General features: G+C 32.1%; 1 protein-coding gene across 9 annotated transcripts in view; it reads right to left on the bottom strand.

Moving 5' to 3' along the window:
- The window catches only part of LOC139514202 (chordin-like protein 1), a 48,769-nt gene that overhangs the window by 3,492 nt on the left and 23,853 nt on the right, over positions 1–21,424 (bottom strand). For 2 of the 9 annotated variants that reach the window (XM_071303015.1, XM_071303018.1), the window contains exons 2-10: positions 15,782–15,845; positions 5,360–5,460; positions 4,905–4,998; positions 4,371–4,543; positions 3,429–3,525; positions 3,130–3,174; positions 1,997–2,091; positions 697–904; positions 1–270 (exon numbers count right to left, since the gene is read on the bottom strand). In XM_071303015.1, coding sequence (XP_071159116.1) covers positions 1–270; positions 697–904; positions 1,997–2,091; positions 3,130–3,174; positions 3,429–3,525; positions 4,371–4,543; positions 4,905–4,998; positions 5,360–5,460; positions 15,782–15,845 — 1,147 coding nt within the window. Of the gene's footprint in view, positions 271–696; positions 905–1,996; positions 2,092–3,129; positions 3,175–3,428; positions 3,526–4,370; positions 4,544–4,904; positions 4,999–5,359; positions 5,461–15,781; positions 16,134–21,424 lie in introns of those variants that run through there. The other 7 variants (XM_071303016.1, XM_071303020.1, XM_071303017.1 and 4 more) reach the window with 5 other exon arrangements.

The following is a 21,424-nucleotide window of genomic DNA, read 5'->3' as shown; positions in this document are numbered from 1 at the left end:
CTGCAATGTGGCTAACTTTCCAAAACCAAACTTCCACTGTGTCAGACATCAAGTCATCAAATGCGAAAAATGTTTTTGAGTTTTCTTCAAAATATCTATACACTAAATACTTTGTCTTTTTAGGAAGGCAAAATTTGCCTTTGAAAATGCAGCTTTGTGATTTGTTAGTTTTAGGAAATAAAACTGGCCATTCAGGATTTATTATTGATGAACTATCTTTTGTGTCATTTATTAAACAATAACCTTTAGCATTCACTTTTCGTTTCCTTTCTGAAATGACAAAATATAAACTAAATGGATATCGAATATTCTTAAGTCAGAAACATATCATACAGTTCTAATACATTCTTTTGTTCATGTAATTTATAAACGCAAATTACAGTCCGAACTTAAGGTACTGCGAACAATGGTCGCAAAATGATATCCAGTGCAACATTAAACCATGGCAATTCACTGGTTACCAAGACATAAGAAATAAAATTAATTGAATAAAAAAAGAAGGAGTTACACAATTACTTTGTATTTTTTTTCTGAGTTGTACAATTGTGTGAAAGTCCGTGTTTGGAGGTTGGAGGGAGTATTGGGTGTAAGTGTTTTTTGGTGGGTGGAGGGGGTTAGTTTAACTTAAAAACATTGCAAAAAGTCACCAAGATCTTTGAACTCAGATGCATTATCATAATTATAAAATTTGAATACCCTTTTTAGCTTTTCTGCCTCTTCGTCGTTGCTTATTTCTATTTTTGGAACTTTTACATTTTCCATCGTCTTTTTCTTTCCTCTTTCTTTTTTTCGCACCCTTCCTCCTTTTTTGTCTGCATACTTGACAACATTCTCCTTTAGGCTTTCTTTTTCTTTTACATTTTAATTTAGGACACTCTTTTCTCTCACAAATTACTTCCCCGTTCTAAAATAAATGTAATGAGTTAAGAACAATCCTTTCTACTTTATTCAGGTTCATCTGTAACTGTCTACAGGTCCAATTCAAAACGATGATATGGAGTCCGAGTCATAAGCATTACATTTTATTAAGCAACCAACAATTTAAAAGAGCCTGTCATTAATAGACCAATTTCGTCTCTTTTTGGTAAGTTTATATTTACATCTGTATCATAACATCCACCAAAAGGCTGACTGAAGTATAGAAATATGATAACCCGGACTTCTTCCTACCGGCGGTAAAGCTTATGCAAAAGAGAACATCCGTTTGGCTGTGTGGGATGTATAAATACACAGCCACGTCAGGTAGGAATGAAGAAATTAAGGTCAAGTTACAGTAAATGGGCTATGTCACAGATTTTTCTTAAAAACAAATATGTTCAAGAATTATTTAGACTCTTTAAGGGTATCTCAGTTCTTTAAAATGTCTGCCCTATATCCAACATATAACTTCAGTTTTCAGTGGCAGTTTAAATTACCTGCCCTCAATCCCAGTCGATCCACATGAAACCTACCTATTACATTGTCCTTATCCTGGATATGTCCGAACAAATTGTTACTGTGCTATTATAAAGCAACAAGCAATCAAATTATAAAACCACAACAAACGCAAAACCAATCTTGAAGGGATGATTTTCGTTTCAGTAGGCGTAGGAAAAAGTCTGCTCCGCTCAGAGACAGAATATTAACATGTCAAGGTTAAGTGTCAAATACTAATAGAATGAGAACTAGCATGTAAAAATACCAAAACACGACAAATATGTCTAGAGTAAAGTATAGTTTCTGTTCATATCACACCAAGATACTCTCGTCTAGAATATACTCTTTGTAATTATCCCTGATCTTTAAAAGGCCAACCATCCATCCCCTCGGATAACATACAAAGGACGACGAAACTAAACTGCTAATCAACTTTTGGGTTAGAAAAGTTTGCAATGTGGCGAGAGACTCGAAACAATAATATTTTCAATGTTTTATTTAACGAAATGGAATGTTTTTAAAATTATGGAATGTATTTCTAGCGTTATGTACAGCTTAGTGCAATAGTTCTAATACTTACTAGACATTTGCATGTTACACAAGGCATGAGTACACCATTTACTATAGGTTTCCATTCTGTGCTGTTTCTGTGTACTCCATCATGTGCCACACAATCTAAAAACAATAAAGTTAAATGAAATACATTAAAACTTCATGTTTTAGAGTTAAAAGTTATAAAAAACTTACTAAATCGTTGTTCTCATCTATCATTGTCGAAATGAATAAAAATAATATCTGGATTTTGACAAAAATTTCAACCTTTATTTTTCCATGATAATTGATAAAAAAAAAACCCATAGAAGCAAGCGCTGTAGCTTAAATTCTTACCTTCTGTTTCATTGGAGGCAACACCAAAGCACTGATTATAATTTATGTAAAAATATACAATAAACAGCATGCAATGCAAGCATTTCCCAACCATCGCAAGATGTCCCTCTGCATAAGCGCAATAATACGATGTGAGAACTTGTCAAATCACGTGATCAAGTATGGCGACAATAAGATTTTATGAGATTACTACCAAAAGGAATAATTAGTAGGGTACAATAACATTTAAACATTTAAATTGTAATATAAACACATTCCTCAGATGTTCGGAAAAGAAGTTTGGACGATTGTAACTCAATCAGGTGATCACTGCAAGAGATCATAGGTAGTTATGGGGTTGGATAAACTTTGTCGACAATAATTTAATTGACAGGCGACTGTATTATATACGAGGATAAAAGGATGACATCCTTGCCCTTGAATAAAAAGGCTACGTTTTTATAACCGTCTGAAGTAAATAAATGAAAATTTAAATAACATTTGTAAACTTTTATTGTAAAAGTGTCATTTGGAAAATTGACTTCACTCAGAGTGAATGATTAGGCTAGTCAGAACGACTGGTAAGATGTGAACGGTATTAGCGGGAGTTTCAAACTTTAATGTGTTAATTAGGAGACAATAATGAGAAGAGAATTTTTCAGTTGAAATGATGACTCGTCTTATTTCCTCGTCTAGGACGAAAGCTGCTAAAGACTATGCTACATTTACAATAGATATTGGATGTTAATGGATGATACATTATAGTGGAATCGTTTTGTTAAAGGGTGAAAACACTTTTTCTTATAAAAAAAAATAAACATGACTTAATCAGTGTGAATATCTTACCAAATGGGTCCCTTTTATTTGTAGTAGTGTAGTCTGGTGGTTTATCTGGAATTGCCAATGATTGCACAGTTATAAATTCGTAGCCTGTTATTTATGCTGCTTACCATTATCAATTTGATTTCAAAAATAATCCACAAAATGCAGCTGTGTTTAAGAATTAAAAGGGAAAACAGTATGAGAAGAGTATTTAACAAAGCCCGGAGAACTTTCCTGATAAGCGTTTTTCTAGTTTGGAAAACATATGTACTAGTATTTTTTCAAATTTCAATGTACATTTTAAGAAAGAGGAAAATACTAACCGGCACATTTTGGACAACAGTCATATTTTTCTGGAATTAATCTTGAACATCCTCTAGGTATATTGCAAGTCTTCAGATGACACAAAACATTTCCATTCTGTAGAAAATTAATATAATGTATAATTATATAACACTTAATAGAAATAATCGTTATTTCGATCATGATCGCCGTTTTGATAAATCAAAAAGATTTTTAAGATTGAATTCAAATCCTATTTTTTAAAGACAATTCTCCGCATATGAAAATAGCTCATATTTCTTGAAAATAAGTGAAAAAAATGCTGTGAGATATATATCTGTGTATTCTCACACTAGGCCTCTGTTGGAGATGTGTAACTCTAGTCCGCTCGATTGTCATGAATGGAAATGGGGAATGTGCCAAAGAGACAACAACCCGACCATAGAGCAGGCAACAGCATTACTGCTCGAGTGTCTGATCGAATCTTTATTACAGTCTGCTAGAGTGTCTATTCACATTTGATTGATGGTACTGCTCTAGTGTCTTGTTGTTTGACACTACAGTATGCTCGATTGTCTTGTCGCGATCGAATGATATTACTGCTCGAGTGTTTGTTCGATTTTTATTACAGTCAGCTATAGTGTCTTGTCACGTTTGATTGATAGTACTGCTCTAGTGTCTTGTCGTCTGACACTACAGTCTGCACGATTGTCTTGTCGCGATCGAATGATATTCCTGCTGGGGTGTCTGATCGATTTTTATTACAGTCTGCTAGAGTGTCTTGTCGCGTTTGATTGATAGTACTGCTCTAGTGTCGTTTGACACTACAGTCTGCTCGATTGTCTTGTCGAGATCGATTGCTATTACTGTTCGAGTGTCAAGTCGAGTGATAGCATGCTATTCGAATGATGAGTTTTTACGAAACGAAGATATACATCAACCTTAACTTTATCAAATTTGCAAATACAAAACATAGTACTTACAGTACAAGCACAGTTAACACATTGTTTCTTTGATGTTGGTATTATTCCTGATGAATTTGATGGAAAGATGTCACCATGTGAATACTTTTTGCCGTGATATGAACATTCTTTGCCGTTCTTGCCACCTTTGTTCTTGATGTCGATGTCGACTGTAGGAGGAATGTTGTCAAAATCTACGTGAAAATAGGCCCTATCTCACCTCTTTTGTCAATGCTTTATATTTCATGTATCTACGTTAAACTTTTTTTTCATCTATTTCTATCATGAGCTTGTATTTGTGAAAATATTACAAATCTCTTTAAGAAAAGTATAATGATACCCATAAAATAGATATTGTTATCTTTACTTTGAAATTGAATGATTTTAATATTGCCCAACGTTATCCAATCATAACTCGAATGTTAACAAGCTTTGAAAAAGAGCAAATTAAAAATAATTGAAAATATCTATTTACTTAATTTATAGTAGCATAACATATTTATCCATAAAGATGCATTAATTTATAATGTAATACATATACTGGCGAATACACACCTTCACACACTGGGCAACACATTCGTGGATCAGTTTTAGGATTATCACATTCCACGGGGGGACACTGTACTGTTGTTACACACTTTACCTCTTCCTGTAAAATAAATGCTCATTAGTGATTATTCTAGTTAGAAAGTACATAGATAAATTAAAAATTGACAAACTTTCTTGCATATTGACCTAAATCATGCTTAAAAGATGTATTGTTCCTGAGGGGATGACGTTTGAACTTACGATGCATCGCGAGTATGAAATAAAGAGATGTGAGGTCACTATGGTAACCTTTTAATCTTATATATATATATGATGTTTAATCGTGATTCATAAACTTATCAATTTGATCATATTTACATCCCGACTTTGAAATGAAAATGTCGACATAAGGCAAAGTACAAAAACTGACTCTGATGAAGTTCTCAAGAACTAAATATGTAATTCATATAAATGATTAATACCTTAATACAAGTACACTCAACACAATTTGATCCGATTTGTAATTTAGGATTCCACTTCTCCCCTTCGGAATATTGCTGATTGTTCAAGGTACAGGAGGATTCTGAAATTAGATAAGAAATCTTAACATTGGTGTCAGTTGTAACCTGTTCAAGTATGAACACTTTATACATTTTTTCCGTTTAAGTAAGACTGAACGTGCCTTTATTTACGACATAGTATAAAACAAACCAAAATACAAAAAAAAATCATTTAAAATCATCAAAATGTACATCAATTTTAATAACAATGACGACTATTTCATCACTTTACAAACAGTACGTATGTACTAATCGAATAACTAAAAAAACAATCATTTTAAAACATCTGCCATTTGACGTAACTGATAAAAATATTTGCCACTGGACGCAAATCAGACATAAAGTCAACCGATCAGTAAGGTGATTGAGAGTAATATAAACATCTTAGTCACTATTCCCTGCATTTTTTAATGTCCTAGGAATCATGAAATACCGATAATTTGAAGAGAGTTGAATGGAGTAGAGTCATGGGAAAACGCATTACAGTTATAGTGTCTATAATTCACGTTATAAACTTTTCAACATTGAGTATTTCCTCATTGGTAATATAGATTCCAGGTAGAACAATGACCAAATACTTATGATTTTAAAAAGAAATCTGACAAACAAAGATTTAAAAAAAAAAAAACCAGCAACTATTAAGAACATGCGACAGAGGCAGAATATGCCTAAGCCATGATATATGGATGTCGTTTATTCTAATGATGGACTTTTTCAAGGTTATTGCAGCCATTTTGAATATGGGCAGATTTTCATAGTGGATAGTTGCTTGCAAACATGCATAGATGTTCCCGTACTTTCTTACTATTTTCACCTCCATCTGGAGAATCTGTCCCCTATTCAAGATGACTGCAATAACCGAGAAGTGAACAATTATATATATTACTCATGCAAATTATACTCGAAAACATTGTATCTTAGCTATAGAATTTGCTTTATAGGCAATTAAATTAATGTAAAAGAGGATGTTGTTTTCATGTTAATTCTAATATAGCAGTTCAATAAGTTTTATGTTTTATGATATAATGACTAACTTGATCGGCCATGTAAAATTTATGGTGGCGAGACGACCATCTATTTAGATCTTAACGTGGACACTCTTCTGCATATTACTTTTCCGGAACAAGTTGCATGCAGTTATTTAAATGTTATGTGTCTTTTTAAGTTACTATATTAATATATATATAATTATATATTCTTTACATTTTTGTGGTTTGGATTTATTTCCCACTTTTTCACTTCATATTATCTATTATAACCTCCTTAATATATAAATGAAAGAAACAATACCATATTAAGGAACAGCCAAAATCATAAATTGAATTAGGACGCTTACTTACATCTTGGTAAAAAAAAATAGATCCGAAACTAGTTGGTTTATCGTTTGAAATGTAAATTTCCATTCTGAAAAATCTCATCAATTGTCGAAGACAATCTTTATATAGTCAATGTTCTTATAATGTTAAATTACATATTTGTTTTTGTGTGTGCGTCCTTTATTTTAGTTTTCCTGCGTTTTATGGTAATTTGAATTATAATAACGCAATTCTGTATTTACCTCGGTTCTTAATGTTTAGTGTTTAAGGATGTTTGCTGCTCAGTTTCAAAATAAATAACTTTCCATAAAACTAGTATAGATTGCTAGGGGATTAATTGAGGAATAAAAAAAGCAAAACAAATATTGGGGTCAATGTGCTTGTTTTGGAGATATAAGCCATTGAAATTTTGGCGGGAAAATCTTCTCTCTTGATTTTTCATAGCTTTATCATTTACCAGTTAAAGTTCTCAAAAAAAAAGGCTTATAATTATACATGTTAAAGATTTATAAAAAGAAAAATGGGGGTCCATGGGCAAATTTTTTTAAGGCATTCAAATGGATAAATCCAGAGGATTTCGAAAATCTTACAAAAATTCCAAAACGTGACAAGCAAACATCCTTAATTCAAAATGAAATTCGGGAAGGCTGAATATCATGTTTTATACGAATTTCAATTGTTTTAATGCAATTATATATTACAATTGCAAGTTATAAAGATTTGGCATATGATGTAATAAACTTTTAAATTTCCTATTTGATAGCAAGAAAGTGCATAGATTAGTTAAAACACTTAACAAATTGAAAGTCTTCAATCTAGATCTTTGACTATAGTAAGTTGAACATATTTGAAATTCTTATGCAATCGGTCATTGTATGTGATAATGAATTGTTTGATTGATTTGGTATGAGTGTAGTGATCGATTAAACATATCCTTTATACCTTCAAGTATATGTAGTAGAAGAACAGAAGTTTAACGAGAAATTAAGTGGTAATTAGAAAAGTGTATTTCAAAAGCTAGCAAGGATATTAGAATACACACAATGTAATATTTTACGAAAGGACACGAAGTTCCAGAATTATTTGTTGTAGGGTTCTAGTAAAAGCAAATTTAATGCCGACCTCAAATTATGCATTAAAAAACCAAACATTCCGAAAAGATATGTTACATGCGGTTACGGCTATCGAAACCTAATTTTACTCAACACCTTAATATTTCGAATAATTCAATTTTGGGTTCTCAATCAATGCTTTTTTACTAAGTACTTAATTTGGCCTTTTTAAATATTTGTTTCGAGCGTCATTAATTCATATACTGTAGATGAAAAGCGCGTCTGGCGTACAAATTTTTAATCTTGATATCTACGTGTTTTTTTGTATATTAAAACAGTAAATGTACAAAAATTGAAAGTATCCATGTCAACGCGTACAATAATAATAACTAAATAGGTACTAAATATGTTAAAATAAAACAATTTGACAAACCATTTTGAATTGTTTAATATGGTAATATATTCTGTAAAATGCTTTACAATGTTTGAAGACTAAAATGAAAGTTATCTTAGAATATTATCAATCGTGTAACAATAGAAGGTGGAACCATAAAAGGCGTATATGTTTCGGGCGTAAACCTTTCTTGTATTCCTAAATGTGAAACAAAGCTATGTGATCGTTTTCAGATTCACTACATGATTTATAAATGATATAAACAAATAATTATGTTAATGTTTATAATAAATACTATATATCGCCTGGTGTAAAAAAAAATGCTAAGCCCAAACGCCAACTCTGTAGCAGGTATAGCTTGATGTTTGTTGTAAGCCAAGGGTTCGTGTTGAAGACCGTACTTTGACCTATAATGGTTTACTTTTACAAATTATGACATGGATGGAGAGTCATTCATACCACATCTTCTTATATCTATTTTGTAATATTGATGAACCTTAACATCTGCTCTGGAGTCGAACAAAATCAATGGGATGCCTGTTTGATTGTGGGGGTTTACATGCTGCTTGGGGGAGGAGGGGGGTCAAAATTTTATCTTTATCGAATAATATAAGGCTATATGTACTGAAGGATATATATCCTTTGGTAAAAATGAATTAATTAAAAAACATGGTCATTTGATTAAAAAAAAAATGATTCGTGACAAACAGATGAAATTTGCATCTTTTAATTTCATTTTTACAGACGAGCGTTTTGATTAATCAAAGGTGTACTAAGTAAAGGGCCGAAAACAAAACAAACATGACCTCTGAAACCAAAAATTCTTAAGTGAACATACATATTCAGAACAAACACCATATATTTCATTTTTTTGGTATTTTAATAGAACGTTTTACTGTTTTTTTGTTCTTAACTAGTTTTACTTTTATACATATTAAATTAAAAGGCGTGAACTTGTATGGATACTTGATCTACTATGGACTAGTGAATCCTTTATCTGTTGTCGCCAATTTTGATGTCTTTGTGATAAGCAAAACCAAAATTGAAATGGTATTTTTGATAAAGACATTACAATTATACTTATTATTATTAATAAATATTTTGTTTTCATAATACGCCCTCATAAATCGAGATCTCGTCTGTAGATAATGGATTTACATTGTTCTCAGATCAACAGATCATTCAAACAATCAATAATTGGAAAGACGAAACGGATTTAATGAAATTCTTTTGCTACCTACTTAGATAATTTTATCAGGATATAAGATTGTAATAAGTACATAATTGTCGTTTGTTTAACATGACAAGAGGATTTGTTTAACACCTTTGTAGACAAATATGGGAGAGTCGTATGTAATATCGCTTTAAGCAGACGACAGGTTGCACGCGACTCCATTAAGATGAAAGCAGGTGAGAAGATTAGCCCTTTAGCTGGTCAGAAGGACTAGCCATTGGCGAGATGAAAGTCCTTATATTAATGATAACATCAAATTGCCGTCCCACATCGACGTCAACGCATGTTACAAACATGTTTAATTAGGGATAAGTAAATTAAATGTTTGACTTAAAAATCCAGACGAATAGAATCCCTTATATATGTAGATCCTTGAAGTTTTGTGGCGACGTGCAATACATTTACACTTTTGTATTAGCAAACATTTAGTGTTTACATGTCAAGCATGCGATCATGGTTAGTATTTCACATTTAAGTTCATTTCAGCCATTATGTTTTTCAAATTGTACTTAAAAGTTTTGTAAATTTCCATATTAGCACGTTAAACTTATACAATTCATCCCAAAAATTCTTTATAAAAACAAATAACCTTAGCGAACCTGTAAGGTGCTATCTATTTAAGCCATTATATCGTTTAAAGTTTCAATTGTAAAAATATAAATTTATTAGTTGCTCATATAATAAATCGCCTTGTTACTGCAGGTTAATTTGACAATTAATATACAAATTTATCTAGTAAATAACACTTTTTTATCAGATAAGATATTAAAGTTGAAGTAAATTCACTGAAAAATAAACCATTTGTGGTTTACTCTGTTATGGTAATTAACTGTGGGAAACTAGAGACATCAGATTAAAATGATAGACTTCGCTACCTATTTAACTTCTTTAACTGTTGTTAATTTAACTCCTCCCCTGTTTTTGTGGTTAAGATATACTACAATCGATTATTATCGCATTTTTCCGCAAACACGCGCATGATGAATTGCAATTCTGTAAATGAAAAGGGATCAAAGAAAATATAAATATAGAGATATTTTGTACAATCTTTAATTAATGCCAGAAATTATTTGAAATGGACAAGATATGATATACATGAGGGTAGTTTGTTGAACTTAGACCAGGGGGGACATTTACAAACAAGTAGACGGTCTCCGACTAAGTATGGGCTCTCATACTTTCAGGCGCCCAGATCAATTTCCAATCCTAAACAACAATGAAATGCAAAAATTACCTTTTAGTTTGTAAACAGCTATGTAATTACAAAAGATAATTAGTATCTACCGAAGAGACAACCCATTAAGGTAATTGCACCAAGTGTTTCTTTCTGTGTAGCCTTTATTCTATTACTAGCAGACAAGCACATTTTTGCAAATTCATGATGGTACCACGTGAGCAAACCCGCAAAGACAGTGACAGGACCCGTTTTCCTAATTGGAGGTATCATCTAACATTCATAACGATAAATCATAACGATGTGGTAGAAATTTTAAATATCCTGATATCAATAAATTAAATATACCCCAATTTACTTAAATTGAAAGAAATATTGAATATTTAAGTTTCTGATGCCGTGCCAATGGCATTTAATAAGTACCACCACTAGATTGAATGACTTGAATACGTTAAAGATGTTGAAATAATAATGAAAAATATATATTAACAAGATACGATTTAAGGTCTGCCTTTGAAAGGAATACAAAACGAAAAGATGAATATGAGGGAATTTCCGAGAAAAAATAATGTATTTAAGAAACAATATAGTTTATTTCTTTCCTCGTTTTAATCACTGATGAGATAATATCATTGAAGCGCTTCAAATTGATGCTTAAAGCCGAAGCAAGGCCAAGACGAACCCTAGCTTCAAACGAACTGAAGGAGATTCAAGTCTTCAGGTTTCCGTGTCAATTTCTTTCCTCGTTTTAATCACTGCTGCGATAATATCATGGATGCGCTTCAAATTGATGCGTAAAGCCTAAGCAAGGCCAAGACGAACCCTAGCTTCAAACGAACTGAAAGAGATACAAGTCTTCATGTTTCCGTGTCATTTTCTCATTTGCTCAGATAAATAGTATGTCCCTCAAGTCAAAGGAAGTCAAATTGCAGGCTGGCATAAAATGTGTCATAATGTTCTTAATATAGTTCGGAACTCATAGCTAATTGCTGGACTTAGTTATATTAGTACCATTAGATAATTATATAAAAGGATATTAAATCATTTTATGTGTAAAATCGACAAAAAATAGCGGAAAATTTCAGCCCACAAGTTTTCTTACATGTTTGATATATAAACGTTCTGTTAATGTTGCATTTAAAGCCATAACAATAAAACTTTGCTATTAATTAGACTAATGTTCGCCATTAAATCATCCCGATATTAATCTTAATAGCATAAAAAGGTAGAAAGGTTTATACAAAAGACATCAGATAAATGGGATAATTTTTCGTGAATTGCTAAGGAAGTAACTTTTCCTTAATATAAAACGAATTTAACATCATTCTATATTTTTAATGATAGGCTCCTGTTCATGTGCCTTCTGAACTTCTTTCCGTGTACTTTTATTTTAGTTCTGATATAACCACGTTAAAAATCGATTATAAAAGCCCCTTTTACATTTTAAAAGTTAATAGTTAAAGTTCACGAAAAACATACATCTATAAGTGAATTTTATATTCTATAAATTATTAGCACATAATCGTTACTTTCTAAGATAGATAGTAATTGTTAAGTGCACATTGCGTTGGTGGTTCACACACAGCAATCACTGTCTGCATAATTAAGTATACATGGAACACACTTCCTATTGACACAATAAAACAACTATAAGCTGAGTTTTGATTAAGTCTTGATGTTGTATGTGAAGTACTAGACCGAACACTTCACTTCTGAATTCATCTGTCCTTGCCATGAGGACGTCATGCCTGATGATATGCTAGATGTATAGAACACCGGTTCGAACAACGAACAATCGAATCCCAAAGTTTTAGATCAAGATTTGTTTAAAAGAACTGTCAGCTCAAATTTCATTTTTTATTTCAACATGGCTTCATTTAATTTTACTAGTCATATTAAGTGAGAAAACCCCATTACAACATGATTCTCGTTGTACACGTTTGTGACTAAGGAAATAAAATATGTGTCTTGTCTTGTCTTGTCGTTCTTGAATAGTTGCGTACGATGTATGATTTGAAAGCATTCATCTCTATAGCAATCGTATAGCGTGATCATCTTTGTTTTGCCTCGTTTGCATCGACTCGACTATGGCAGTCATATTTTTAAAAGTATAATATATATAGTGTAAGAAGTACAGACCTGTGTTTAACAAAATTACACTAGTTATAAGCCAAAATTCGTAGTATTCGATTAACATATAAACGAAAAGGCAGGCACTGTTCAGTAGCTGCCTACTATTAATTGCAATTAAGGTAAAAAAAACGCTTTATAGCTCACCTGACCCGAAAGGTCAAGTGAGTTTTTCTCATCACTTAGCGTCCGGCGTCCAGCGTCCGTCGTCCGTCGTCCGTACACTTTTACAAAAATCTTTGAAATTTTGCAGATTTTGGTTATTATCTTGAATATTATTATAGATAGATATAAACTGTAAACAGCAATAATGTTCAGCAAAATAAGATCTACAAATAAGTCAACATGACCAAAATTGTCAATCGACCCCTTAAGGAGTTATTGCACCCTATAGTCAATTTTTAACAATTTTCATAATTTTTTGTAAATTTTTAGAAAATATTTTCCACTGTAATTACTGGGCCAAGTTCATTATAGATGTTCAGTAAGGTATGATCTACAATCATACCACCTTCACCAAAACACGATTTTGTCATGAATTTATCTGTGTCCATTGTTTAATATGCACATAGACCAAGATGAGCGACACAGGCTCTTGAGAGCCTCTAGTTTGTTTTTCGTGTCAGTGTCCCAAACTAGATTTTAACAAAACTCCTGTACCAGAAACAAAATGTTTAAAACGTATTTGTAAAAAAATAATATTGCTTGCAATGTTTTCGATAGAATCAGTTGTACCAATTTTAATGCAATAATGTCTTGATGCCAAACGATTCAAAGCCTTAAGCTGAAATAACCATAAAAGACCCCAAAAGAAAAGCACAAAACCAATGGGATCATGCATGATCTTAATTTTGTGACTACAAAACAATATCGTATTTAGCGTGTCATCAGTGAAATACTAAGCTAGCGGGCTATGTACGCAATTCATTTGATTTTATTTTAGTCTATAGTTAACGTCATTAGTTTTGACATAAAAAAATGTTAAAAAGTACAAGAATGAATCATACAACATTCGTTTAATAAAACGACAAGTAAAAAATAATGATAGATAAAACACCGTAATTAACACAACCCTATACATATACATCTGATAGATTATCCAAAACAACTAGTACACTAACAAAATAGTCACAATGACGTTTCAGAAAAGAATGTAAAATGCACGTGGACAACGACAATCTCTATATGGCATCACCAGACCACGGACAATATTTTGACGATTTTCAGACACAGACTGGAATTTCGTTGAGTATGTTAATGTTTCTTGTAGTCAATCAATACAACAATTAAAAAAAAAAAATAACAAAAATAACAACCACAAAAACCCAAACAATTTACTGTTTTTATACATTTTGGTATTAACGATAACCGTCGTATGTACAAGTATTCTCAAACCATGAGGTATACTATACGTATCATTTATGCTCTTTGCTTATTCTATGTCCAAGGGTTACTTTTCTTGGGTATGGTAACATGGTCATACCTGTTTTTCAATAAAAAGAATTGTTACAGTGAGACGAACATTCTGCAACCCGAGATGTATAAAACACATCTAAAATGGGGACGTCGAATCAAACGACTCGAAAAGGGAGAGTGTCAAGTTATCTGCAACTCTAGTTGGTCAGTAGTTTGCCTGTTAAGCATACTACCTTTCTTATCCTCCTTTCTAATACAGTGACAGTCAATATTTCCCGTCGTTCAAACTGATCCTCTTTACTAGCAAAACCTATCTTGTGAAATTATAGTGCAATTTTTCTAGCATGCATAAAAGATGTGGCACTGAACGTAAAGCAAGAAACCACAATTCAAACATAACTCAAGTTACCACGTTACTTTTGTTCTATTCGTTTCATTTTTGTGTTACAACTTTGTTTTTGGTGAAAGAAAACATACCATGTCACTTCCACAATTGAGCATATGTTTACAAAGTAGCAGTGAGTATGTTATTTTGTGTACGCTCTTCCCATAATACTTATATTGTATTGACAACTTACGTACACAAACAACCATTTATCAAACAATTGAAGAGCTGGAAGTACTTGTTAATTATTTCAATAAAGTGCAATTGTTATAAAACTAAGGTTACAACTCACTCAGGCGAGGCCAACCTTGCTCAATTTTGCCTGTTTCAGAACATTCTGTTTTGCTTTTTTTATGCTCTCGAAAGTTTTCTTTTTGACTTTTGCAACTGTTCTAATGTGCTTAATGAAGGTTATTAGATATTAACACCTGTTTGTCGTTGTTTCATTGAATGTTCAGTTGTTTAATGTTGAAAGCCGCATTGTTTTTCTATTTTGATTCACTTGTAATGCTTGATAATTGATTCATTTACCAAACATCTTCTTTTATTTACAATGAACGTAAAGAACTGTCTTATCCTTCAGGCCTCCAAAACAAAATTCGTAACATTGCAATTTCGGTTTCTTTATCATACAAGTTGACACACTTTATATTCCCACAAAATCTTTAATCGGTTTGAAAAACAGAAAAAAATGTCCTTATTGAAATACAAGAATAACTATAACAGTATAGTAGTACTTTATAACATGTATATACGTTACACTTTTTGTTTTATAAAATTTCAATAAAAAGTGCAACATAATTGTATGATAAGCCTACTGTGATGTGGTTCATTAAAAAAACGAAAACTTGTTATCATACCAATAATAATCTCCGTTACTGGATTGAAGATTGACATTTATTTTATTTCCTGAGTATTACGTTGTCGATACGAGTTTTAACGGTTTAATCAAAGTAGAAATGTTTCAATTTAAATGTAAACTTCTTTGTAGGTAAAACGTATCGTTTTCCATGTTTTGTAAATAAAAGCGAAATAATGAAATCCGATATGAAACATAAAACATATAAAAAAAATTAGTCTATATGTATTTGATTTGATTTAATTTATCAAATCTTGATAATAAATCCATAAAGTATAAATTAATCTATGACTCTTTTGTATTAATAAAATATGATGCAAAACTCGTTATTTACCTGTAGGCGAGGTAAAATATCTTTTTGGAATAAAATTATTTAATACTTACCAACTGTTTCGAGAAATTTTCCAGATATAAGCAGAATTAAAACAGTAAGCATCCAGATCATGGTCTTAAAAAGAGAAAAAGTGAAAAATTTAATTTTTCAGATTTCGCTGTTATAGTTCACATTTTGCTTTGATCACTAATATGTACATGTCAGATTGTGGAAAATTGTTTATTAACTCTACTTCAAATAGAGAGTGTCTTCTACACGATTATAATATACGTATGCCGGCGTCTTCGAACTGATTAACGTCCGAAAATATGGAGTCACCCATCTATCCGAAAAACTCTAGCGATAATTGAAAATGCATTATTATTGTAAACGGCCAATCACCTAAAACCACGTGACACTTTCATTCACCTGGGGAGGTCCCTTAAACATCTTAAATTTACTATTTTAGTATTTAAAAAAGGTGTATTAAACTTAATTTGTCAATTGCAAAAAATGCAAACATACGTTTGTTTGTACATCAGGCAGACAAGCATTCAAACGGCACCAATATGATTTTAGAAGACTGTTAATTTATAGTATAATACATGTTCACAGACTACTGTCATGATAGGTTTATTACAGATATTATACATGTAATTGTTTCTCTACTGGGGGTAGTTATGATAAAATGGACATAAACTGATCGGATCTATAATAAATGAAGTATCGGCAGAAACCTGTCTTCTTTTAACTGTTTAACATTGTTGGATATCCGAGACTTACCTGTTAGTATAGAAAACTCCCTCTTAAGGTAAAACAACAGCTCATCTTTAAACTATAATCTCAAGGACTTACATATAAATCAAAGTAATTGTGGGTTATATGTCAAGAGGAAGCAATCCAACAACACTAATATATAACAAGATGTCTATAGATCAATTTACGGTCTTCAATAAAAAAAAAAAACATTTGTATAAATCTACCATATAGTACGCTCTAAATCGTAATTAAGTCGATGGATGAACTAACAGAGACCATTAATTTTAAGCAATGATGTAGAATCGCCTTTTTGAACTTATTTGAAAATAACTGAAGGACTTCCTCTACGGTATCTTTTTAAATAATGGGAAAAAAGAAAGAAAAATTGCAATGTAGAATTCTTTTACTTTAATGAAGTTAAGTTGTCTCAAGGTTTTCAATGATTTTCTAATTTTACTCTTTTGTGGACGATCATTTTATTTTTGAGGTGAGGGAGAGTATATTTAGAATTAATAACTTTGACTGATTAAAATTGAAACATAAAATAAAGCTGCGTAGCAACAGATTAAAATTCGGAAAAACAAATCCTCCGAGAACATCAAAGGTTCGTCGCTAATACTGATGGTCAAGTTCTAAATATATGTTTGTTAAGCTTTGTTTTACGAAGTAAGGTGTTATTTAAAACTTTAGCAGTTGTCAATAATGTAGATATTGATGACGGAAACAAATATCATACAGTTATTATCAAAAAGGATGAAACACTGCGTTTAGTGTAACCATAACGGTAAATTCTGGCCATCCTGCCACTTATCACTGCTGCTGACATGATGATAATATTCATGATAGAAAATAATTGTTAATTGATTGTGTATAAATACATCAATTCTAATTCATCCTTTAGCCAAGGTAAGCATTAGAGGGTAATCTATAGCTTATCTATTTTGGCCTCTTTGTGCTCAATTTCACATATATGAATGCTTTGCATCCCTATAAGATATGGTATTTGAAAAAAGCTAAATAATCGAACAAATTTATATAATCAGCTACACATTCTCGAAATAGAAATCATACAGTGGTTGTCGTCTGTTTATGTAGTTCATACGTATTTCTCGTTTTTATATAGATTATACCGTTGATTTTCCCGTTTGAAAGGTTTTACGCTTGTAATTTTTGGGGCCCTTTACAGCTTGCTGTTCGATGTGAGCCTAGGCTCCGTGTTGAAGGCCGTACCTTGACCTATAAGTGTTTTCTCTTATAAATTGTGACTTGGATGGAGAGTTGCGCATTGGCACTCATACGACATCTTCCTTTATATATTGTAAAAGTAAAGGATATTTAAAAGCATATTGGTTGCAAGGCAATTACCCATAGTTTAGTAGAAAACCCTTAAAAACCTTTGAAATAATGTTCAGGAAAAAAAGACAAACACGAGATTTAAGCGAATATCATTATGTTAGTCAGTAAAACAGGATTTAATGGTACAGTCAGCAAACAGCTTTTTATGGTTCAATCAGAAAACAGCATTTTATGGTACAGTCAGAAAACATCTTGTCATGGTACAATCAGTAAACAAAACATCTTTTCATGGTACAATCAGTAAACAAATTTTATGGTACAGTCAGTAAATAGCTTTTTATGGTACAGTCAGTAACCAGATTTTTATGACACAGTCGGTAAACATTTTTTTATTGTACTTAGAAGTCAGTAAACTGCTTTTTTGATAGTACAGTCAATAAGTTTTTAAGGGTACGGTCAGTAAACAGCCTATCATGGTATAGTCGGTAAACACGCTATCATGGTGCAGTCGGTAAACAGCCTATCATGGTACAGTCAGTAAACAGTGGTTTTTTTTACAGTCAAATGAGTAAAAATATTGTTATGGTACAGTCAGTAAACAGTTTTATATGGCAGAGTCGACAAACAGTTTTTATGGTACAGCCTTAGTAAACAGCAATTTATAACCCGTGTTGTTGGCATGACACGGGTTATGTTCTTCTCATATATGTTATGATGGTATGATACTAAACCCCTAACGGGAAGGATTGTGCCTGATGTTCATATGATGAAATCATAATCTTTCAGTCAGTTTAATTGAAGTCTGGAGCTGGCATGTCAGTTAACTGCTAGTAGTCTGTTGTTTTTTATGTATTATTGTCATTTTTTTTTTCTTTGGTTACTTCTTCTGACATCAGACTCGGATTTCTCTTGAACTGAATTTTAATGTGCGTATTGTTATGCGTTTACTTTACTACATTGGTTAGAGGTATAGGGGGAGGGTTGAGATCTCACAAACATGTTTAACCCCGCCGCATTTTTGCGCCTGTCCCAAGTCAGGAGCCTCTGGCCTTTGTTAGTCTTGTATTATTTTAATTTTAGTTTCTTGTGTACAATTTGGAAATTAGTATGGCGTTCATTATCACTGGACTAGTATATATTTGTTTAGGGGCCAGCTGAAGGACGCCTCCGGGTGCGGGAATTTCTCGCTACATTGAAGACCTGTTGGTGACCCTCTGCTGTTGTTTTTTATTTGGTCGGATTGTTGTCTCTTTGACACATTCCCCATTTCCATTCTCAATTTTATGATACAGTCAGTAAATATAATGGTCGAGTTTGTAAGCAAATTATCATGATACAATTGGTAAACAGTTTTTATGAGGTATAAGAAGTACAGCTTGTATGAGGTACAATAAGTAAGCAGCCTTTTTTTAGATCAATCCGTAAGTAGCTGCTTTGATAAGATTTTTGTACGATATATTTAGTAAACACACTTTATATGGTGAAATCAGTTAATAGCTTTAACCTGAAACCGCTAATGTTGAAGATCCTGGAAGGGCATGACAATTACACTCCCCAACTTTGTAATAAACAACTTACCGTGTATTTTGAGTAAACCATTCTAATCTAAATCTTAGTTATGATAGTGCAATTACCCTTTACTTGGTTGATGGATTGGAACCAATTTTCATGTTTATATAAGGGACGACATCAAAAGATCAATGTAGGATAAAAAAAACTTAAATCAAATAGTTTGGGGGTGGGGGGTCAACATTGCTGCAAGTTTTGCTAATGCAAAAAATGGTCAATATCTTAATCGCTCTTGGTCGTAGATAGATTGCATGATGGTTTGCTTTACGCAATTGATGTGTTATACTTGTAATATTGTTGATGTTGAATGATTTTTATCGTTTCTGTTATATTTACTGACTACTCTAAACCCGATCGTTATTATAAATAATTATATTAATGAAGACAAAATGGCGAACTGGTATTATTGTGACGTTGGGTTGCTGTTACATTTTTTTTTATTACTTGCACTTGAGAAATTAAAGCTTGGAACACTTTTCACAAGCATTATCTTATATGATACAAACAGAGAAAGATGCGTTTAAATAATTTCATAAAATATCAAAAGTGTATATACAAGATTCAAAATAATTTCTCAGTTTTGTTAAGTTTTGAATTCATTTCAATTCTATAATTCAATACTTTTTTTCTCATATTTCATGACACAAATAACCTTAACATACATATAAATTCGGGATAACTAATGAACCATACTTCAAAGACAATAGGTTTGCATAGTGTCCTGATTTGTAAATAAATATATATGTGTTTTGTACTTAAATAGGATAAATTAAATTTAGGTAAATTCCTTTATCCGTAAAATTTAAAAGAAAAATCTATCATGTGTAGGAGTTTTAAATTTTAACTCTAAAACTGGCGCCAAACTTTTATTTCTTGTTAATTAATAATGTAAAAAATATATTTTGACGCCAGAGTTAGTAAAACGTTCACAGGGTGCAGTACATTTTATACAAAGTATTTGAAATGGTTAAAGGCGATCATGATTATAGCTTGTAAACAATTATACCAATATAAACATTACGATTATTCCATATATGTAAGTTTTAATGAACAAAATTGTACAGAATACTGTCTCTGTAAGCCCCTCCTAATTTCTTTGATGTTTGATTAGCATTTTATTGTTTTCCTTTGTGATCATAGGTTATCAGGTAAATTTCATAGTCTGATATTTTACTATCATAAAAAGTTTTGAAGATTCACGTGGAGCCGATGAGACAAGTTCTGAACTGGAACTTGATACCAAATTATGAACATAAAATGAGTCAATGTAAAAATACGGAAAATGCGTTTTAAGTGAACTCGTAGTCTAACATTTGAGAATGCCAACTTTTCTTAGAAGAAGCATACAACAAAACGATTCTATAGCATGCATAGACATCAATGAGAACACTCTAGGCAAGTGATGGGAAACATCGTGATGATATATATATATATATGAGTATGAATACAAGTCAAGTGGTGACAGACAATCAGGAAGAATGCTAGGCAAGTGATGGTAGATATGAGTATGAATACAAGTCGAGTAGTGACAGACAATCAGGATATTGCTAGGCAAGTGATGGTAAACATCGTGATGGTAGATATGAGTATGAATACAAGTCGAGTAGTGACAGACAATCAGGATGAATGCTAGGCAAGTGATGGTAAACATCGTGATGGTAGATATGAGGTTGAATACATGTCGAGTAGTGACAGACAATCAGGATGAATGCTAGGCAAGTGATGGTAGATATGAGGTTGAATACATGTCGAGTAGTGACAGACAATCAGGATGAATGCTAGGCAAGTGATGGTAAACATCGTGATGGTAGATATGAGTATTAATACAAGTCGAGTAGTGACAGACAATCAGGATGAATGCTAGGCAAGTGGTGAAAACTATAAGGGTGAACATTAGGCAACTGCTAAAAGTCATCATGAGAGATGGTAGACATCAGAGTGAATACTAGGCGAGTTATGGAAGACATCAGAGTAAATATTAGGCGAGTGATAATAGTCTTTAGTGTGAATACTAGGCGAGAGGTGGTAGACATCAGGGTGAAAATTGGGCGTAAGAGACGAACGTTTATCTAATCTGACCCAGTCAATTG

Source organism: Mytilus edulis, chromosome 3 (assembly GCF_963676685.1).
Source record: "Mytilus edulis chromosome 3, xbMytEdul2.2, whole genome shotgun sequence".
Lineage (NCBI taxonomy): Eukaryota > Metazoa > Mollusca > Bivalvia > Mytilida > Mytilidae > Mytilus > Mytilus edulis.
The sequence above is the reverse complement of the archived record's forward strand: the minus strand, read 5'-3'. Positions and strand labels throughout refer to the sequence as shown.